General features: G+C 46.6%; 1 protein-coding gene across 1 annotated transcript in view; it reads right to left on the bottom strand.

Annotated features, from left to right (window-relative positions):
- Positions 1 to 23,884, bottom strand: part of RAD54L (RAD54 like) — a 216,967-nt gene that overhangs the window by 73,360 nt on the left and 119,723 nt on the right. Inside the window, exon 9 of the mRNA XM_086952343.1 lies at positions 18,885 to 19,035. Within this exon, the coding sequence (XP_086808469.1) occupies positions 18,885 to 19,035 (151 nt within the window). The remainder of the gene's footprint in view (positions 1 to 18,884; positions 19,036 to 23,884) is intronic.

Here is a 23,884-nt window from a genome sequence, read left to right as displayed (position 1 = left end):
CCACAACAGGGACAACGTGTTGTGGCAGACATTGCTGAACTTGGGGACTTTGTCCCATTGAGATGAACTGTAGTGAACAACAGGTTTTTGAGGTCACAAAAAGGAGCAAATTTAAACGGTGATAACAGATTTTAGTCACAATATAAACAATTTGTTGGTCGTACCATATTATTTTAGGAATTGTGGTGTATTGTGAGGTAATTTTACCCATTGAGAAATGGCAACCGTCCCATGGGATTTGATAAACCATGTTTGAGAGAAAACTGTTTTCTCTCATGATTTTCTCATAGAGGTTATGGAGGTTGCTTCAGAAGCTACAATGAAAGCACATTTGCTATATATTGACACTTCATCACCCATGTGAGAATAAAATCTGAATTTCTGAGTAAAACATGTACTTCCAACAGAAGCAGCTTGTCAGTTGGTTCCCCAGTGTTTTGTTGCAGTCCCCCAGTGTGCTAATGAACTAGAGCACTAATATTCTGTGATTATTGACAACAGTGTGCCCCCCTGGAAACCATCTTGAGGACAGCTAAAATAAGGACACATTTTTAATGAGTTCTCAAATGCATTTCTCATCTATATCAGTAAAACCTGCTGACATTTGACAGCTGCTGATGTTGAGAGTACATTTAAGCTTCCGTCACTTAACTCCCCACTATTCTACTGCAGCTTCTCAAAGTCACAGCGTTAAAAGGAACAACTGCAGCGCTAACATTTGTATTTATGACAATAGTGTAGCACACCTGAAGCTGTCCCGATGGGCTCAAAGCTGTAAAACCTAAAGCATTTTCTTTAAAAATTAACAACACGAGGGCGGTAGTTTTGCCATAGTAATTATGGCAGTGCTCTAGCAAGCTACAATAAGGACATATTTTCTGTAAGTCCTCAAATGTATTTGTCATCCGTATCAGATGAACATTCTGATATGCAGACTGAAACAAACTTTCAGCACCAGTGTAAGTTAACTCCCCAGTGTTCTAATGCAGGTCATCTCAGTGTTCTAATGAACAACTAGAGACCTAATATTTGTATTTATGGCAAACGTGTGGCATTCCTGACGCCATCTTGATTGAACCAACGCTGCAAAACGTAAGGCATTTCCTTTAGACAATAACAGAATGAGGCAGTTATTTTTGTCATAGTAATTAAGGTTAATGCTCTAGAAAGCTAAACTACAGACAAGCAGGTGGCAGGGGTAGTAGCAGCACTACGGAGCGCTGAGGGCAGGAGGGAGGGTGCAGCCACTAGAATTTACCAGTTAATAATGGACTACACTCACTATTAACTTGCACCCCGCCATGCACTGCTGACTTCACACATTACATCACTCATGACATGCTAAATGACATGCTAAATGACATCGCTGTTGACATCTCAAATGACATCCCTGATGACACCATCCAATGAATGTGATCATTTGCTAAATGCTTTCATACTGGAAGGTATTCAGGGAAGTACATCTAGATCCACAATTCCTGAACGGGTAGTTTCGCTCAGTGTGGGTAAACACGCTGGTGAGAATGAATCAGTTCTCCTTACTGCTTCAAAAAATCCGACATCAGAAGTGTCATTCTCCGGACCGCATAACGAACACCGAACACCGAATGCGCATAATGCTGATGGGGACAAATATTGACCTGCAAACGGAACTGTAGATATGAGGAGTTACCCTCTCCCGTACTCGCCCTAATATACGGACCTGGTGTTCATCTCCGTGGAGCATTTCACTACGGAGCATGACACTTCTGATGTCGGATTTTTTGAAGCAGTAAGGAGAACTGATTCATTTGCACCAGCGTGTTTACCCACACTGATCGAAACTACCCTTTCAGGAATTGTGGACGGGTTACAATTAACTTTTTTTCTGATTGTTTTCCTTGAAGCACCTTTATATTGATAGTAGAGTCCTGGGCCCTGCACCGGCGGAGACGTCCTATACATCATAGCCCTGAGGAGTCGCAGGAGGATAATCCCACATGCGACGAAACACGTGTTGGCTGGATTACCCATAAGAACATTAAAATACTCTATCCCCCAAGGACCAGTTGATGTTCATTTTTGTTTTCTAACAGGCTTTGTTTTTTGCTCTAACTGCATAGTAGTGTCTACATAGACACACACTGTTATTTATATTGTTGTGTGCAAGGGTTTTTGTTGCAATTTCCCAGTGTGCTGGCCTTGGCTGACACACACGTAGAGGGGTTATAGGGCTTATCCCCCCACCCTTTTTTGCACCACACTGAGTGTTTCTAATAAATTTGCGTTTATATATAGCAGTGCACCTTTTCTTTTCTTTACCCTGACTAAAAACCCTTTAGTGATACTCTTAGAACTATGGTGAACTCCACAGTATGGTAGTTCAAATAATGGGGTAACCCGATATCCCTCAGAACCTGGGTAATATAGACGTTTCAAGAAAAAGCGGTTCTGTCGGTTAGACCTATTATTACTTCAAAATACAATATATGGAATACTGAAGAGTTATTATTATACTCTCAACACACACAAGGAGAAAAAAACAAAACTAGTATTCTTTAAATTTGTGCTCAATCTTTATCAGAATGACTTCATTCCGTTATGAGCTGTTTGTTTGTATCAAATGAAAACAAGTCATGTACAAAATACTGTTTAGTGACATTTGTGCATGTCCTGTACCTCAGGACCGAAAGTGGTCTCTTTAAGCCAACCTGGCATCAAAGAACCGCTGCGCCTGCGAGCTGCCGAAACCCCAGCGAGGCTACGTCCACAGCACAATCGATAATTTCAGAAATGGATGGGGGGCGCTAGGTGGCGCCAGACCGAAATGGCGGACTTGGTGTGAAGCTCCCGCCGAGTTGGGCGAAATATAAATCATAATCCTCATCCTGCCTATCGATAATTAGGGAAGGTGCAGAGCGTCAGCGGAGCGAGTTTGAACCCGCCGAGAGGTCCGCGACAGAAGATACTGGCCAGGTAGCTGGGGGCGAAGTGCTGCAAGTGTTGCTGCTCGAGACCCGAGGCGGCTGCTCCCGTTATGCGAGGCCGGTGATTAACGGCCTACATATCCTGAGGCGGCGGCGGCTGGCGAGAAAACGGAGCGGGCTGCATCCTTCCCTCCAGAGCTTCCCTGCCCGCTTCAACCACTGCCATATGTGGCATAGGGGAAATCGTGCGCTGCTTCATTGGTAATCACGATCACTGGACGGGCGCGGGAGCCTGCCAGGGACACCATTACGGGCTGCGCCAGAAGAGGTGAGGAGAAAGCGGCGCATCGGGCTGACGGTAGCGGGGGCAAAAGGGGAGACTGAACACTGGCGCATAAGTTGGTCACTTGCAGTTCAGAGCCAAACAGGAGAGGCTTCCTTCTTGGGGACAGGCAAGCAGCGACCTGCGACAAATCCGCCATTTTGTGTGGCATCCTGGGCACGGGACATTGGGCCACACCGCCGTGCACGGAGAACTGACCCACCGATTAACTAAACCGCCTCGCCAGGCCGGCGGTGACTGACCCCCACATAGCCCTGTAAATCTGCACTGCTTAGGGCACGCCTGCTAGAATCACCACCGCTCCCGCTGCGCAGAGAGACACGACCACCATTTTGATTGCCCGCACCGGAGTCTGGCGTGGGCAGAGACGTCAATCACTCCCTTGTACTGGGTCGCAGGGGGAAAAACCTGAAGGCAAGGCCAGAGCTGCGCATATCTGGAGGTGGCCCTGGGGAGTTAACCGTGGATCGTCCTATGTGCTGGGCATTGCGCTTTGCAGCGACACAAATGCCTCCCACCCTCCCCCCTCCTGCACCGGGTGGCGGAGCTCGGGCTGGACCCAACTGATGGGATGGGGAAGACGGAGCCTAGGCAGTCGAAGCTGACATTTGACACTCGAAGGCCAGAGTGACGATGGCCCCCATGAGGCGAGAGATGTTGCCTGGAAAGATATGCTAGTGAGTATACAGCAGAGCCTCTCATCCATTTACTCGAAGATTGACACAATGTCACTTCGCCTAGACAAAGTCGTAGCAAAATTGGATGGCCACGAGGAACGGCTGAAAGGGGCTGAGCTGTGAGTATCAGACCTTGAGGATGGGGCGAGCACTAGCAGGCAACACTTATCACAGATGGACAAGCTCCTGAAAGTCATCTCGGACAAAAATGAAGAGTTGGAATCGCGCTCGCTGAGAAATAAAGTCCACATGCTAGGCTTGGCTGAGTCAACCAACACAGTGAGGTTAGAAGACTTCATGGAGCGGCTGTTGGTAGACCTTTTTGGCAAAGAATCCTTCTCAGCGCAGTTTGTCATTGAGTATGAAAATACCACACTATCATTTTACCCCGACTTCCCGCAAGCGGTGCAGGAAGCACGCCGGTAGTTTCTTACGGTGAAGAAACAGCTCCAGTCCCACAGTCTTCAGTACGCAATACTGTACCCCGCCTGACTACGGATCCCCCACAGAGGCCGGCAGCACATATTTACTACGCCTCAACAAGCAGAGGATTTTCTCAGGAACGACCGGCGCGCCGCTTCTCGGGAAGCAGCTGCGAGACACAGATCACAATCTCATTCACCGCTATCTGAACCTTCCTGACCTCCGCAGATCGAGACGAACCGCACCAAGGCAACTATGGGACTTTCCACAAACTGGTGATGTATGAATGTTGGTATTATAGCGAAGGCAGATACTGACGCCCGGCCACTCGCCCTCGTCCCGTCAGATCGGGTTTGTGGATGGGTGCAATAGGAGAGGCTGAGTGGTAATGGCGGAGGCCCCTGGCGACCCCCAATTGAGGGCATTACCCCTAAGTGACTTATTGTCGTAATGGTGCCTTATTTGCAAATATTGACCCTAGGTCCTATGAGTGTTTTTCCGGGGGGAGGGATGTATCTTCCTGGCAAGTTGGGGCGGCCGGAGTGGGAGGGACAGGGTACATATTAACGACACGATGAAGTACTGTGAGTTAATGTGGCTTCGTGGGGGTGGCAGGTTCAAAGTCAACTTCATGGCTATGGGTGAACGAGGCAAAGGAGGCGCAAGCCTTAACGTAATAATATGGAATGTACCAGGGCCTAACCCTCGAAAATGAAGGCAGATTTTGGGGTACTTAGACAGGCATCAAATCAATATTGCTTTGCTGCAAGAAACCAATTTGGAGGGGCAGCACCCCTCAATTCGCAACCCGCTGGGCTTCTCATAGCCACATATTCGTCCTATGCCAGGGGGGGTGGAGATTTTTTATTAAAAGCGAGGTCCATTTTGTGGAGGGGGGACAGGAGGTGGATCCAGAGGGACGGTACTGTCTGCTGTGGGGGTCACTACGATTGCATGACATTGTGTTGGTAAATTATTATGGGCCGAATGTCGATGACCCTCAATATATGCAACTGATACGAGGAAAAATCTGATCATTGGGGAGCAGATATCTGGTGTGGGGAGGAGATTTTAATACAGTTGTGAACCCCGCTTGGGATAGGGCGCACGCCACAGCAACGCACTGCACCTCCTCTCAGCGCACATTACAGGACATTATTACAACGGAATGCCTGGTGGATGCTTGGCACTTCTTACACCCTGCGCTGAAGGATGGCACACACTACTCATCTCTTCACAACACATGGGCTAGATTAGATTATGTGCTTCTTGCCAAAAGGCATGTCCCACTGGGTGGGGGGGCGCACCACTTGGCCAGGACTTTCTCTGACCACTCCCCTGTGAAGGTTTCCTTACAGCTACCTGCTGATATATCACCCTATCCAAGCTGGAGGCTCAACCCCTTGCATCTCCAGGATGCTGTTTTCAAGGCTGAGCTAGAACAGGAAATGGTAGAATTCAGTTGCGAGTCTCACAACGGTCTGGGAAGCATTTAAAGTAACTGTTAGGGGATTGTGTATCTCCAAGGGAGGTGGGATCTTAAGAGATCTCCGACGCACATTGCAAACTTTGGAGACTGACTTAAAGGCACTGGTGAGGGAGGACAGGGTTAACGGAGATTCAGGTCCCCTGAAGGCACAAATACGGGAGAAGCTGACAGAATATAATGAGGCAGCTGAAAGGGAGTGTAGGTTTAGGGGGAAGCAGTCAGTGGCCAGACGGTACGGGGAGGGAGACAGGCCGGGGAGGTCTCTGGCTGGGGCGATACGACCTCCCCGCTTCCGAAACTATGTCCCGGAGCTGTGGGACGAACAAGGGGAGCTTGGTAGATCCCTACAGGGCGAGCTGGATATCCTAACTGACTATTACAAAGCATTATACACATCGGGGAGGAAATCTGAGCTTAATCTTAGGGACTTTTTTGAAGACGTTGCCCTCGCTTGGCTAGGAGCCGTGCAACAAAATTTTTTAGCGCTGGAACTCGAAGTGGATGAAATCAAAGAGGCAATCATGAGCATGAACTCGGGTAAAAGTCCTGGATCGGATGGTATTCCCATTGACTTTTACAAAGCATATGCCCACATCCTTGCTCCCATCCTCAAGGCAGTATATTGTGAGGCGCTGGAAGAGGGCGTACTCTTAGACACTATGCGAGAAGCGCACATACTGTCCTAGCTCAAACCCGGTAAGGCCCCTGATCACTACGATTCCTACCGGCCTCTATCTCTTTTGAACAGCGACACGAAAATTCTGGCCAAGGTGCTTGCCACTAGGCTGAATCTCCTTCTTGAAAAAAATAGTGTTACCGGACCAGGCGGGATTAGTTGCTTATCGGGCTACGTCCCATAATCTTCGCACGCTCTTTGCGATCCTCCAGGACATTGACCGTAAGTGCGCTGCGGTGGCTGTCTTTCTAGACGCCACCAAAGCGTTTGATTCTGTAGAATGGGATTATCTGGTGGGGACTTTAGCATACATGGGGATGCCGGAACAGTTCCTACAATGGGTTAAACTACTGTATAAGGCGCCGTTGGCAAGAGTCCTGCTTAATGGATCTCGCTCGGATCCCTTCCACATTACTAGGGGGACAAGACAGGGCTGCCCATTGTCTCCGGTACTGTTTTCTATTGCAGTCGAACCCCTCGCCGCCAAACTGCGCCAACATCATAATCAGAGGGGCCTTATTTACCCCTCCAGACAGGTCTTGGTCTCCCTCTACGCAGACGATATTACCCTGTATATTCGCAACCCTGCCGATAACCTGAACCCGGTCTTAAGAGAAATCACCAAATTTGGAGCGATTGCTGGAGTGCAAATAAATTAGGGAAAGTCAGCAGTGTTCCCATTAACAGAGCATACCCCTCCTCATCCCCTAGACTACCCACTGCAATGGGAGGACACGGAAGTTAAGAACTTGGGGATACATGTCTCTAGGGATAAGGACACACTCAAGAGAAAGAACTACGGCCGAGCAATGACTAAAGTGACAGACAATGTCACGAGTTGGATCAAACTCCCTCTGTCGATGGCCGGGCGAATATCCCTAATCAAGATGGTCATAGTACCCAAATTTCTATACTTATTTATCAACATCCCTTATCATCCGGGTGCACATTTTTTGCCACCCTCAAAACGCAGCTTATCAGACTGATCTGGGGAGGGAAACACGCACGGCTGAAACTAGACACCCTGGCACTCCCTTATCGGTACGGAGGCTTCAATGTGCCTGATTTTGAACAATACTATTATAGTGCTCAGGCGCACTACGCGGTGTACTGGTACCACCCCCACCCCCCCCCCCTACATGCCCCATCTTGCAGTTGAGGATGGCCACATGGCGCCGGTCCCTCCGGCTGGATATGTGTTAGCTCCATACAAGGAGAGAGATAAAGATCCCACTACCGTGGACTGCACGGTTAAAGCACTGCATTGGCTGGCTAGGGTTGAAGGCGTTACACAGCTATACTCCCCTAGAATACCACTACGTGTATGCCCGACTTAACAGGTGACGACTGAGAAAATCTGTCAAAACTTGCTGACCAGGTTGCAGTATACCACATGGGGGGGGGGATCTCTTCCTCGAAGGGACTTTCCGGACCAAGGAACAATTTTATGGTGACAGTCCCTTTACATTCATGGATTTGTTCCTATACATTAGACTCCGACAAAGTGTGTGGGCCGCATGTCCTGAATTCCCACCGAACCGGAGGTCTTTACCTCCCTGCATCTCATGTTGCTCTACACACACCTGCTAGATTACACAGGATAGGCTTGAGGGAAGACGACAGGTGCCTTAGATGGAAGCAGGGCCCCGCTGATTTTATGCATTTGTCTTGGAACTGCCCCCAAGTGGCTGAGTATTGGATGGCGGTCTTCGCGGGGCTCACTGACATGTTGGGGCTCCCTACTGAACCACTGCCTACAAGGGCACTACTGGGACTAGTCGCAGACATTGCCACCCCACATGGATGGTTTTTCTTAATGGGCATACTAATTGCACGACGCCAGGTGGCGTGCAGGTGGGGCAGAGGGAGGGCACCCAAATTTAAGGGATAGCTCCAGGATATGGTCACATGGCAAGAACAATTGCTCATATATGCTGAACAACTGCCAATGAAGTCTAGACCTAAGGACATTTGGGGCCCGCTTCTGACCTACCTCAGAGAGCAAAAGGATGGGGAGGGAATAGATAGCTCTGAGAGGGATGCGGCGGCATGAGGTTTATCGAGGGAGACGGGAAAGGGAAATGGCTTGTAAGCTGAGTTACTGCAAATGCTTGGAGATCCCATGCAATGGATGGTGTCCGGGGTCGAGCCCAATTTACGGACCTTGCGCTCTTTCGACTGCACCATGATGGATTACCCAAACTGGTACAATATCACTAATTGGCCTATGTTTGACTCACTATACACTATGCATTGATGAAATGTTGGGTGGACTTTTGGGAGTGGGAGGGGAGGGAAGAGTTATTGCGGGAGGGGAAGTTGAGGGTTGATAATACTGATGACTAACTGCAAACCTGATGTAATCCATCACCAGATGTATGCTTCTTATGATAAATGGTAATAAATAAAATAATTAAAAATAAATAAATTCAGAAATGGATCATTCTCCTTCCAGCAATACCTTTCATGGTTACTGTTTCTTGTCATCCGGCAGAAGATCCAGATATTGTGCAATATCAGACGGCATCTGGAGGCCATACCATTCAAAGATTGCTAAAGAGTTCGCATCAGGCACAGTAGTGCCTGAAATGGTGGAGATCTTTTTGCCTATGTGGCGCCGTTGGTTGACACCATGGCAGTACCCATGCGCCGCCAGAATGGACACATCAGCAGCCGCGCTGATGAGTTGGTTCGACACCAACATCCCCTCATCCAGAATCTCCTGAAAATCTTCTTTCTTCTCTCGGGGAAGGAGCTCAGCGAATTGCTGGAGGGACTCCCATAGGGCTCGATCGTACCGCCATAGCAAGGCCGCGGCACTGGCCGCCTTCATAGTGGTAGACGATGTCCCACAGACCTTCCTGCCAGCAGAGTCTATCCAGCGGCTCTCCTGATCAGGAGGCACTGTAGACGACGGGGTGGTGGCATGCTGCTTCCTAGTCGCCGTCACTATGACCGAGTCTGGTGTTAGATCCATCCTAAGAAAAGCCGGGTCAGAATCCGGAGCCCGGTACTTCTTGAGAAGCCTGGAACGGGCCGCCTTAGTCACCGCCAGAGTGAGAAACAACTCCTCGGCTGGCTCCACCAATCCTGGTACTAGAGGCAGCAACGGTCGAGACCAGTGCTTTTTATGTAGCGTCTCGAAAATCACGGACGTCGTGGGCGTATGCACCGTCACTGTGATGCCCAACTTAGCCGCACCCCTCAGCAGAACATCTTGGAATGAGACGATATCGTCTACAGGCGACACCCTCGTCCCTGGGGATTCCGACAAAGTTGGCGAGTATTCCCTGGTCCCAGAAGAGTTTGTGTGGGATCTGGATCTGCGCCTCCTGTGACGTCGTCTTGAGCTTGTCGACGACTGGTGACGACTACGCGATCTCCCCCTCCGGTCGGAGAGAGAACGTGATCTCCTTGGCTTCAGATACTCCACAGGGCTCACAGGAGCAGGCGACTTCGGACGCTCCACAGGCCTCACAGGAGCAAGCGACTGCGGCCTGACCGGGCGCCTCGGCTGAGGAGTCTCCTTAGGTGGCGTTGGGTACCGTGGTAGTGAAGCCGTCCTCTGCAGGAACCACAGGCGGTACAGAAGGAGGAAGCAGAGGATGAAAATGAAGAAGGGGCGGTGGTGGAGGCGGAGTGGGAGACCGCGGTGGAGGATACTTGGGCAAGGGAGGAGGAGGGGAAGGTGTCCTCGGCTTAGGAGGTGTATATACCTCGGAGTACACAGAACCCTGTGACTCTCTTTTCTTCTTAGGCGGAGGCGATGGTGAGGCAAAGCCTATCGGCGCAAGTCACTGGCGCGTCCCAGCGGACCCAGAGGAACTCCTGGCGCCAGAACTCCTTCTGTGCTTCTTTGGCGTCGAAGAACGCAGCCTCGACGGCAACCGTCGTTCTCTCGACATCTCGATGGCAAACGCCTCCGTCTCAACGGGGAACGCCTTCGTCTCGACGGCGAACGTCTCCTCGACAACGAACGTCTCCTCGACGTCGAACGTCTCCTCGACGTCGAACGTCTCCTCGACGACGAATGCCTGCGAGACTTCGACGTCCTCCTCGACGTCAAGGATCCTTTCGGCGCCGACCTCCTCTTCGCCGACAGCGAGCGCCGACGCCGGGCCGCCTCTCGACGTCGATGACGACGAAGATACCGTCCGGTGGTCTAGTCAGTTCCCTCGACGCCGAACGTCGATGTCGCCTCGACCTAGAGCCCTGGGGAGACTGGGAACAGACTGCTGTCATCCCTCTCGAGGCCGTCGTCGGTGCTATCTAGGCCGGCGGAGAACAGGGACGTTTGCTGGTCTTCCTGCCCCTGGTGAGCCCCCCAGAGGCCTCAGCATGGGCAGACCCACCTTGTGCCTTCAGTCTTCTATCTTCCAGGCTTTGGAGCCTGATCTTAATCCTCTCTCTCAAGGTCCTGCTGGAGAGGTTCTAGCAAATGTCACACTCCTCCGGGACATGAAATGAGGGAAGGCAGATGATGCGCACCTCGTGTGGGTCAGTCTTGGCCTTCTTCCTCAAACACTCTGGACATTTGTCAAACAAAGCAGGCATTGTGACAAATAAAAGAGTTTTCAAATACACACACTAGGAAGAAAGCACCAAAGTACTTCAAATGAAAGCACTCAAACACTTGAAAAGTGAAAAAATTGGTAAAGAAAACCCTACAAAAAGAGAGCTCAATGCTTCAGGGTCCTGCTTGCAGGAGCCGGAAAAAAAACCTGAAAGTAAAAAGGGACCTGCTGTGCATTCTGGGATACTGAGATAGTTCTGGAAGGTTCTCTTAAAGGCACAGTATTCTGTTCTGAGCCACATAATGGCAGCCTATGGGGCTTGTCTGTCCACTACTTTCTCTATCATTCCAGAGGCTTTTGACTGGTAGGGGAAGGTTTTTCTCTGTGGAAAACACTGGACAGGCTTTGCTGTTTGTGGGTTTTTGGTGGAATTTCTAGTTGAAGTACTGGACAGTGTAGCCTGTGGATATAGGCTGCATTATCTATCTTTAAATTCTCTCTTAAGTGTCTGTGCAGGTCTGCAGTTTTTGACGACTTAAGAGATTATTTTTGATTGCTCTGGGGTCCACGCACATGGGCGGGACTATTCACTAGATTATGACTATACACAGAGATCCCCTACTACAGAATTATATTTCTTGTCATTCCTGGGAAGGACTGCAGTCACCGTAGCTGGTGTTTTTACGGAGAACACTTCTTATCCAGGGCCGTAGTATGGAGGTTTAGATTAACCGTCCGATCTGAAGATCTTCTCTGTCACTTTGGAATTAAGTTCCTACTCTTGGTCCTCCAGTGAGAGGCGAGCCTGTGCATTCACCTACACATTGAGGGTGCCCACAAATTGTTCTGCTACTAGGAACATACCCTGCTACAGAGCCAACAATGACAGGCATAACAGCTTCCAACATGAGGCACAAGACACCAATCAATCAATCGGGGACTTGTAAGGCGATACTACTCACCCGTGTAGGCTAGTCTTAGCGATAAAGACTTATGGGTGGGGGGAAGTGTATGTAGGATGTATGACACTCTCAGGCTCAAAGTCAACTGAGCAGGGGTGCTAGTATTTTTCTTTTTTTACGGAAGGCGCTGGTGGTGGTGCCAAATTCGGTTTTGCCAGGGCGCTATTTACATAAAGTCTACCCTATGCGTTAGTATGCTTGTAGTGGTAGTTGTATGCAAAGCTGATTCTAGTATGGCAATAGTTGCGAATTAAGAGCGGTTGTATTAAAGCAACCATTCACACAGTACTTAGTGGCGTAACTCAAAATAACTCACCCCCCCCCCACCAATGTTCGCTCTAATTTTTTTCCTCTATGTGTGGCAGTGTACGGTCTCTGTGCTCTCCAGCCATGGCTATGTGCGCCAGGAACCCAACCGCGCATGCATGCAGCGCCAAATATCACTCTAAACTTTTGCTTAAAACCCTAGCAGCCCAGCTCTGTTAAGAAGAGAAATTGTATTTCTCGGTCTGATGTAATATTTCCTTAACATGGATTTACACATTATGATTCAGTGTCTCTGTGTAATGTGTATGCGATCTAAATTGCTTAACACCTTACACTGGTATGAGTGGCGCTATTAAACATAATAAATATGAAAGAGGGAGGTTATGGAGACGTGAGGGGCACTGTTAAAGGTTGGTAATGAGAGTATCCGTGGAGGAGGTGGTCATTGGGGTGCCAGCAAACATCGTCACACCAGGCGCCACCAGCACTAAACCCTGTTCAAATGGCACTAATAATTACAGTGAAAATATGAAAACATCCCACATTGCAATTTGAAACTTTGGAAGCTATGTTGCTGCATTTCTTTTCTTAATAGGGTTGGGCTGCGGGGTGATTGTGTGCATTTGTTAAGGTTTTCATGTTAATTGCAGCTCATGATGGGGGCTGCGATTAACATGAAAACTTTGACAAATGCACTGGGACATCTTAAGGATTTTGCGTTCTCTGGGGCAAACTTATTTCTGGGGCCCCTGATTAGGACCGTTTTGGATTTATGATCCAATTTCAGCTTTTTCATGTCCTTTTTGGCCAGGTCACCGACACTGCGGAGGCACACTGGTCCAAATTCTAAATGTGCTTCTATCTAATATTCAGGGATAGTGGTATGGGATAGATTACTCTGACGTAGCTTTTCCAACTTTAGACGCTGCCGGAGCAACATCTCATCTTGGATGGCACTCAACACTCTCAGGCTCAATTCGGATAAAACAGAGGTGCTGTTTTTTAATAAACCAGTACCAGTGAACTCCGCTAGGAACCTGGATTTTCAATTAGACAACTAATTGTCTTGCAAGAATCAAATAAATAAGGTCACCTCTGCGTGCTATGGCAAACTTTGCATGATTCGTAAAATTCTATCTTTTCTGCCTATGGACACACGTAGGACCGCCATTCACGCTCTTATAACATCACACTTGGACTATGCAAACAGTCTGTAAGTGGGAGCTCCGGCCTATTTGATTAAACGTCTGCAGATTGTACAGAATGCAGCGGCAAGGCAGATATGTAATATCCACTATCGTCACTCAATCTCCCCTCATCTGAAGAAGCTACACTGGTTGCCTGTGACTAGCTGCATACAGTTCAAATCCCTGGTCCTGACATTTAGAGCGATAAAAGGCCAAGGGCCTGCATATCTCAGAGCCAGGCTCGAGCTTGTCCAGTTCAATCGATCACTTAGATCAAATTATCTAATTCTCCTCCCCGTATTTGTCGCTCAAGAATGGGGGGCAGAGCTTTTGCAGTTATTACTGCTAAATCATGGTATGGCCTGCCACTATCTCTTCGTATGATTGAATCTGAATGCCTGTTTCGGCGCAATTTAAAAACCTGGCTGTTCTCCAACCCTTAGCCTTGCTAAGATACTCATTACTGCTCTCTGTCCATAGCTCCGGGACACTCCCGTTGAGGGTAGCTGCGCGCTTTATAAGCTTAAAAAATAAATAAATAAAATAAATAAATATGTGTTTTCAAAATTGTAACATAGCCTGAAGGAAAAGGAGAGGAGACTAGTGAGAAATAGGATTTAGTGACGGGGAAAGGGGGAGAGCGGAACAAAGCAGAAAAAAAGTCAGGGCGCAAAGAGGAGTAATGGGGAAGAGGTAATAGAGAAATTGGTTAAGAGAGGGATGGAAAGAGAAAGGCAGCCAGAGGCTTTGGTGAACTGGGAGGCAGAACGGAGAATGGAAAACCAGTAAGAAAGAAAGCAGAGAACAGGAAGTGAGAGGGCTATGGAGACAAGAATGGGATGGGGAAAAGGGGGAATGTGGGTAAATGTGGAGCGGGACTGATATGAGGAAGAAGAAAAAGAAGAGAAGGAGATGGTGAGAGAAGCTGGGGAGTAGAAGAACAAAGGACAAAAGGTATGTCAGAAGACAGCAAGTGTGGTATGGCAATGTTTCAGAAGTAGCGGCTCTGCATATCGACGTTGGGGGGTTCTATAAGGAGCCTTTTTCGCCATCTTGTCATTTCTAAACGCTTGCTCTATGTAACCGTGCTCATCTGAACGAACTAAGAAGGGTGGAAAGCTGGTTAGGCCTTGCCAAGATTTTTAATCTTGCCAAGATTCAGGTCTGAGCTGATGGCAGCTGCAAGTGTGTAAATGACTGATCCATCTGTCAGGAGCATTCTCTTCACAAACACTTGCTTCCCTTCTCTTTTTGAAACTCAGGGGCATTGTCGTGGAGTCACCAGGGCTTTGAGTGGCAGTGCTTTCAATTTTATATGAAAGCCATAGTTGCTGCTTATTTATCTTATGCACCTAACAACCACTGACAAAGCCAATAGTCCGACTTGTTGTAGGTATGATGTTACTTGTTGTATCATATCTGGATGCAATGACAGAAATTGGAAAATACAAGTTGGGGGGCACGCTATGCCAAGCAGAGAAAAGTTAAAACAGTCACACAATCACCCCGCAGCCTAGCTCTATTAAGAAGAGAAATACAGCAAGTCTACGAACACGGCGTGCGCTTTACATGCCATGTTTGTAGAGTTACTGCATTTTTTTCTTAACGGAGCACAGCTGCAGGGTGATTGTGGGCCTTTGTTAAAGTTTTCAGGTTAATCGCAGTGCCCGTCTGGAGCTGCGATTAACAAGAAAACTTTCAGATGAAGTGAAACCGGAATCCTAGGAGTGGGCAGTGTGTATGAGGCTTTTACAGGTGAGAAAGTGGTCACTGAACTTCTATGCAACTTTCAAATCCTTGAAAAAAAGAAAAAAAAAAAACTTAGAGCAAAATTACAACGCTGACAATAGAGCTGGATCAGGATGTGATGGAGGGTGGGCTGAAAGGGGCTCCTCGAGATTAGGGGCGGGGGCTGCGTGATGCCCCTGACACTCCATGGCTCACTGTGGAGTTTCCCTGAAGCGCTGTGCACACATGGGTGACATCACCCTCGAATCCATACAAAGGCGGCTAGGCCCGCTTAATAACAAATGTGGCCAGGAGGGCCTGCGCTGTTCCCCGCCAGGCTGAGAGCCGAACACCAACCTCCCTGTCCCTTGATGCAATGGAAGTTGGTTACAAGACTTACAGAACTTGAATAATGCTGCTGAGACTGAAGGAAGACATCTATTCAGAGCAAGGCTAACTGTATGTGACTACAGCACATTTATGGGCAACTTATTCTCATGCAGACAAAAGACCTGGAGCTGCCATCTCGCCCAGATGAGCACCAAGGAAGCGTCCCTAACAAGAGGGGTCTGAAACTGCAGAGGACAGAAGGGATTACCAACTGACAGATTAAAGGGACACCTCTACCAATGGAGCAAACACCTACCAATGGAGACAACAGTCAAAAATTTACTCTACGTAGAGGCTACTAGGATACTGGAGCCACTGCCATCCCAGGCATCAACGAAGTGCCTTAGTTTGCGATCTGATGTGCAGCACCAAATTGCTACACAAGGAATTCAGGCCCACCAGGCAGAAGACTTAAAGAACTGAGATGTGAGTCTGAAGCAGATATTAAGGATATGATGCTGACGGTTCTGGATTTTCTGAGGAAGAGGAAATGCATTCAAGCAGGTACGACCAGCCTCTGAGTCGGGAGCAAAGTGGGACTTTTGGGCATGGATACGAAAACTAAAGTTGAGCAGAAGGGTCATTGAAGAGTTTATGACTAGCGCTAGGCACCTCTTTTTTCTCTCCAGATGACTCTGAAGCAATTCCTGGGAAAAGGGAAGATAGGTAGATTAAGATCCATGATAAAAACAGTGGGGGCTGGCAGGGAACGTGGTGGTGGGGCAGGGTGAGGGGGTAAAAAAAAATACCCTGGTGCATTGGTCTGAACGTCGTGGTTTGGCTGTGCATTACAGCCTGGTGGGGAACATGCAAAGTGTGCATGACTGTTTGGCCGGCTCAAGACAGTCATATGCACTTAGAGTGTGCCCAACACTCCTACCCCTGTGACCCCCAGCCCCACCACCCCGTAGCTAAAAATAATAAAATGATAATAACCATGTCATTATCATTTCATTTTTCCTTTTTTCACTGCTCTGAAAGCAGTGGGGGCAACACTCCTCCGCCTTAGCGGAGGAGCCGCCACTGGACAAAAATCAATCCCTGCATTGAAGGCCAGTAGAATCTAGTTCAAGGACTGCATTTTGAAGTTGTTCAGTCCAATAAAAAGATTTAAGAGCCGTCGGATCACAATGATCCTAGTTGCCTGTACTTCTTGAGACCCAAAAGGTAAAGGAAATAAAATACTGCAGCCCTCTCCTCCAAGGGCACCCCTACGTTGGCCCCTATGCTCAAAGGGGTAAGTACATCCATTTGCAGGATTGAGGCTTATGTCTGAGAGAGGGCAGTCTGGTGGAGAGGACAAGCGGGGAGAGCGTTTAACTTGCAGACAAGCTGGAGCACCTAGCGATCAGTCATGAGCATTTCCCAAATGGTGGTAAATTGTACACCCTTCTCACAACTGAAGCTGGTGGTAAGATTCAAAGGTTTTGAGAATGAAGATTCAGCAGAAGATGAAGAGCAGAGAGGCTGATCTTGGCATCCTGCAAGTCCACTGCTGTCCTGAAAACAGCAATTAAGCGGTTGCTGGGAGGGTTGTCCCTGTAAAGACTTAGCAAGTATGGCGTGGCATGTCTAGTCCTAAAGAATTCAAGAAAGGAGTCTCCCTTCTCCCCACCCCTGAGGGCAACTGCAAGATTTCAATGAAGATATTAGACTTAATTTCAGCAATGGGCAAGGGAAATTCCAGTGCTTCAACTGCTTTCCACCCCACAGAGGAAATGTATGAGACTTCTTCCGCAGGATGGCCTGAAGGGCCTGGTTGCATGTCAAGACAACTTATATGTTGCAGGTCAACGCAAAGGCCAGCATCTGTAATATAAAGAGGGAGGAGGGTGTAAGTCGAGCAAATCTCTGAGCACCTGGGAGGTCCTGGGACAGAGGTCTGTCATCCAAGCAGGCACAAACCTTTTCTTTCACCACTAAGATAATGTCTGCCGTCTTCAAAGCATAACAGATGCAAAGGTGGCAGCAATGATAGCATCATAGGCAGCGTTGAAGGTGCCAGGGCTAGAGCCTGGTAGACAGAAGTTCTTCAGATGAGGGGCCAAGGCCAGACTCTGTGGAGGAGGAAATTTGGAAGACACCATGGCGAGGACCAGAGGCAATCAGGCCGTGCTGACAAAATCCAATATGACCTATTGAAACACCTCGACCTGGAAAGGATTGAGTTGGTAACTTTGCCTTCAACTTCACCAGAATCAGCTCAGACGATGAGGAAGAAATCAGAGCGAGGGAATGGAGTAAATGTGTCTCTGAATGGTCCTGGTTAATGACAGGACTTCTCCTTCCTTTGGTGTTATGTTTTGTGGTTTTGGTAGGCTCATCATTCGAGGCAACCGCACCCTTACATGAATGGGAGGGACAGAGACCATTTTTGACAAATCCTGCATGCCCTTTCTAAGAATAGTTTGGACTCCCTCTCCCATACAGCCTTTGAGTGCACTGAAGAGCAACAGATGCAGGCATCTAGACACCACATCCAGATGTCATGTGGATCTGATAAGGCCATCTTTTTGTGACATCGTCAACAGTGTGCACACCCCAAGACCTTAGGATGTGACATCTGACTTATTTCTGCTGGATTCGCTGTGGACTTTTGCCAGTATGTAGACAAGAAGAAATTCGGAGCCACATTAACGAGGCATGGAAAAACAGGAACAGATGCCAGACGGCACCAATTTAGCCAGATGCCATCACACCTGGGGAAGCTGGAGTGGTGTGGCACCACCTGGTTGAGCTAGAGAGACATTGCTGGGGGAAAAAAAGTTTCCAGATCCCGTCTGGCACCTGAAGGACATTTATAAAGTGATGAATCTGCAGGAAAATGTATAAATCAGAATAGTTTGTTGAGTACAGCTAAAGTGAAGGGAAATCCTATGCCTTTACCATTTAAGGTCTTTGTAAGTTCTGTGATTTAGGCACCTGATGTTCCAACTGGGCAGAGTCCACGATGAATTACATTCTAGCACCCAACTGTTCCCCTCAAGGTTGCCACCTGGCCATGATTTTGTGTGTATTTTTATGTCAAGACAAGAAAAATAAAAAAGCTGGTATTTTTCCCTTTGAAATATAAACTTAAAACAGAAAATGCCGAAAGAAATCATTAATTAACGGCAGTCTAATTATTTCCTAGACAATTTTAAAACTAAATGGAGGCAGAGTGGTTATCTTAAAAAGAATATAAAAGACTACCCAGATTCTTATTCTAGTACCAGCTCATGGCTCACCCAGAATCTAACAAAACAGAGAAATGGCTGGTGTTTTGCTTTATAGAAGGTATGTTGCAAACCATTCACGTTGCATTACAAGCGATTTCACTTACCAAGAATGCCTGCATTGACAAAGTGCACGAGGCTAAAATACTCAAGAAGATCATTCTGAATAGGTGTCCCCGAAATGAGCACACGGCGAGTAGTTTTCAAGCAGTTAAGGGCTTGGTAGGTCTGATTTTCAGAGTTCTTTAACCGATGCCCCTGGAGAAAAAACAGAAAGGCACAAATAGCTTCAATGAGCAGGAATCAGTTCATCAAAGTGCTTTATTTCATCAGCAAAATTTACAGGTACATGACCCTCTCCCTCAGCTTGCATAAAAAAGAGAGGGTGGAGTATAAACTTGGTCTAAGACATGTCCATGGTCACAGTAATGGTGATCTGTTCACAAGTGAGAGCTATCTAAGTAACCAACAAGAATCTTAAAAGGGCACCTCGGGCCAGATTAGTGGTTGTACACCCAAGTGCAACTTGCATCTGCAAAAAAAAAAATCATTTGAGAATGCAAAATTAATTTCCTCATTCACTTGATCAGGAAAAATATGATATACACAGAGAAATTCTACCATTTAGTAGCACTCTCAATGTAAGCAAATCTACTATTAGGATAATGCTTGGGTGCATTACAAGGTGGCTTTCCCTGTGAAGGTTTATTCATTCCTAAAAAGGTAGCTATTTGCCCCGAACATAAAAGTAATGTTATAATTGTTGTATTGTGGTTGTACACAGACGATGTTGCTTCCTGCTTTAGGAAGCTACAACTATAAACCCTAACTGCGACCAGAGATAGATGCTGGAAGATACCCAATTATTAAAAATCCAGGTTTCCATCTAGTGTCAAACACAGGCTAGATTTGCTTCTGCCTGCAAACTCGAGGGAGGAGTGTTCTACAGCTTTGACGTTGCTGTAGGACAAGCACTCTCCATCAGAGACTGTTCTGGTCCTAGTGGTGACAAACAAGAATTTGTTTTCTGAGCAGAGAAAATTTCTATCACGTGTAACTGGTGAAAGAAGAAACAATTATTGGCCAGAAAAGAAAGTCATCTGAGGTGAAGAAGTTAGTCGAAGATTGTTAGGGCTAGAAAGGCTATGTGAGGTTGAATGGGTACAGACCACGGTATTGGTGATACGCGCAAGTTTCGGGCAGTGTTTGTAAGCACTTCTGCCGCAACATTCTGAACGAGTTGCAGTCGATATAGGATTTTGTCTGGAGTTCCAGGTGGATTGAATTAGCAGAGTCAAGATATGATTGAATGATAACTGTTGCTATCGGTGCATTCAAAGAGTTATAAATGAAGATTATCTTTTTCAGAAGGCATATGTGGGTGAAAGAAGTGTGGGCCATATTCACTGATTGGGCCAGGGAGCTGTCCAAAAGAGCTTCTAAACCGTGCAAAGTTGTTGAAGGGTCTTGGGGCCAACCCAACTTGTTTGGCTACTAAGATATATTCCAATAAGCTACATTTGGGATGTCTATATTGGTTGATCATACCACTGTGACGACTGCCATGTGAACGCCAACAATAAAGTAGCATGTAAGACTGAACTTACCCTTGCTTGCTTCAATCCCCTAGCCTTTTAAACATCAATCTATACTTCATTATTAGGGTTGTTCAAGCTTCATTGTTGGTTCACTTATTGCTCTTCTGGTATGATCATTTCAGATATAGATATTTTCTGCTCACGACTTCTACCACCTAATATGGCTATGTTACATATGGTCAGAAGTGCAGATTGTTTTTTTTACAAGTTAATGCATTCTCTGCAGTCTTGGGTCTCATAACTTGGGTTACTGTGTTCAAGAAGGGTTACCACTGCTAATGGTACCTCATTACTACAGCCTTGGGATTTCGAAGGGCCTTTGTATCTTTCTTTCTAAGGTTCCCCATCTGCTCCAACACTTAGATGTTGTCTTTCTGAGACTGCTCATGGTGGGTGAGGTGTGGGATGGGGAGGCTTATTGGGGTTCTTTTGGTTTTCTTATTTGATTGTGGGGGTCTCTCCACCCCATAATGCCCTGGTACCCCCATTGTCTGTTATCTTGCCCCCACAGGTGTCATCTAGGCTTATGAGGCACCAACATAGCACCAGGTCTCATCTACCAAACTTACCTTTGGCCCCATGAGTACAATTAAAGTAACATCCCTTAACTCAAAAGACCTGAATCACCAGGCAAAAAGAAGGACAATTAGTAAATAGTGTGTAGTAAATTTAAAGTTGACTTTGTATTCTTACAGGAAACAAAAATCACATATTGAGAGGTGCGTCTATGAGATCGAGTTCGGTAGAGGACATCCTATTGCTCAGAAGCGGCGGCAAAAAAGAATGGGGTTTTCACTCTGCCTTCTAAACGCTCAGGCCCAACAATATTCACCACTGAGCAAGAGGATGCGGATAGATGGCTCCTAACTAGGCAAAATAAATTGAGAAAATCTTTATATTTTAAATTAGTGGATAAACCCATGTTGGGGCTCGCAAAATTCAAAATGAGTTCTCATCCACAAAACGCTTCCATTATCTGGCGGGGAGGGGGAATTTAATCTCCCCATGGATCCAATACTAGACAGACCCTCATCTTTCAAATTCAGACCACCAAAAGCACATAGGGACTTGCCAAATATTTGTCAAAGCCAAAAGCTTGATGATGTTTTGAGGCCCTTTAATCGGTTGTACACAACTTCACATTTCAATCCGCGCCCCATATGAGCTATTCAAGCATACACTATTTATTGGGTGATATCACCATTCTCCAATTGTTCAGTGATGCTGCAATTGAACCCAAAGTTATATATGATCATACTGCGATTTCCATAACTATCCACATTATTCAGGGCCTTGAGAAAAATAATCCTTGGCATTTGAATACAGAACTGTTAGACGACAATTTGGAAGTCAAGATTATAACAAGGGAATTAGAATTATTCACACAAGAAAATTCACATTTTGTATCTTTCCCAGCCACCTTATTGGATACCTTAAAGTGTTATACTAGAGACCTAGTAATTATCAAAATGTCGAAGAAAAATAAATTGTTAAAAGCTCTCGACTCAATGTTGAAAATCAAAGCCCTTAATTAAAACACAGACAACCAAAAACTCTATACGGTTTGATAAACACTTGAAATATGAATATAATAAAATAGTTAGTAAATGAGTTCATTAAGGGGTCAATACGTAGAAAGCTAAAAAATAATTGATCTCAATAAACACGGTGAAACACTAGCAGCCTACTTTAAATGTAAAAGACACTAATCCCTGATTACCAACATCAAATATATGGACAGAATAACTAAAGTTAAAACTAAAGAAATAAATAATGTATTTGTAAACTTCTATGCTTCACTGTACAAACCAACCACCCTTACTGCTAAATAGGTGTGTTTACAATTTCTAGATGATAAATTACACCCCATCCCGATAGCTGACTTAGATACAACTGCTCTTAACAAACGTATTATGAAAAAAAGTTTTGAAGCTATTAAGTCAATTCCCAGTGGCAAGGCCCCTGACTCTGATGGACTTCTAATCAGCTTGTATAAAATCATATTGCCTACTATATTTTCTCCACTTTAAGCCTTTCACTACTATGCCCACTCATATAAGGTTTCTGGTACAGCTGTGGAGGAGATGAAAGTCATCATCCCGACAGATGGTAAATACATAAGGACACGAAAAACTACATACAGATCACCTTAATTACTATGGAAGACAACATTTATGCAAAAATCCTGGCATAATGCCTAGAAACAATTATGATCAAGTTGGTACATAGATATCAATAAGGCTTCTTAAAAGGTACGTTGGCAAAAGACAACCAGGTGTTGTCTTTTGTCATATAATCAAAAAAGCCCACCTTATTGTGTCCCCTACCGTTGCCATAGATCTAGATGCAGAAAAAAGCCTTTGATGAAGGTGACCAGGCCTTTTCTAGAAGAAGTTCTATACCATCATACTTTTCGCTTCTAATTTACAACAAGCATTGGCATAGCCAATAGGTCTCGCCTTTGGGGCTTTATAAGTGTTTTGCCTGACGTATTGGCTTTGCCTTTTTTCTATGAGCTATTGGCATTTTGAAATGGCTATGCCTTTTATTTTGGTTTTAAAAATGTAAGTAAAAGGCATAGCCAATAGGTCTGGCTAAACACTTATAAGATCTCAAAGGCGAGACCTATTGGCTATGCCAATGCTTGTTTTTATTAGGCACGGGGAGATAAGGGATTTTGCTCAGAATCACAGGATGTTCAGCGTCGTTGCAGAGACTCGAACCCATTTCCCCAGATTCGAGGTCGACCGCTCTAGCTGTTAAGCCAACTCCTCTCCAAACACAGAAAGAATTATAGGTAAATGAGCAGCCATTGCAAGCTCTTCATAGCCGTTCTGAATGTTTATTCTCCATTACACCTCTGGAGCTGTTGTCAGAACACAGTGTGCATTACCCTACGGTAGTTATTCACCAAAAGCTGTAGAAAATAAAAACTGCCACAAGCCTGAGCAAAACCTTGCCTCTAAAACTTGTGCATTCGATCAGCCCCCCTCACCCTCCTCCGCCCCCCACGTAGGGGGTCCTTTTTTATGGCCAACCTTGAGGACATAGCGGAATCTGGTGATTCCTGTGCTGTAGCTTTCTCAAAAATTCAACCTCAGGTACTGGCATAGCACATGGCAAGACTTCCTCAGCAAATCCATACGAACAGGTTTCCTTTCAGCGCTGAAGCGCCAGCTAATCACCCTTGCTCCAAGAAGCAAGGCTAGATCCCAATAACTCCAATGGCTACAGCTTCCTCGCTGAACTGCCATGGAAAACCCTAGTGAAAAAATTCGGGGGAGGGGGGCTAATTCTACCAGCGATAGGCCGGGTGGCTCTAAGAATAGCCTCATTAGCATTTAAATGGTCTTTAAAAGACCTGTGAAGTACTCGGTGCTGCTGCAATCAGACAGTCGCCAGCCCGCAGAACTGTCTCTGCCCGGGCTGACACGCGCGACAGGGGGGGGCGGTGGGGACTGAAGCCCAGTGAGCCCAATGGGTGTTGCGCTCCTGCCAAGAGAGGTTAG

Source organism: Lissotriton vulgaris, chromosome 1_1 (genome assembly GCF_964263255.1).
Source record: "Lissotriton vulgaris chromosome 1_1, aLisVul1.2, whole genome shotgun sequence".
Lineage (NCBI taxonomy): Eukaryota > Metazoa > Chordata > Amphibia > Caudata > Salamandridae > Lissotriton > Lissotriton vulgaris.
The sequence above is the reverse complement of the archived record's forward strand: the minus strand, read 5'-3'. Positions and strand labels throughout refer to the sequence as shown.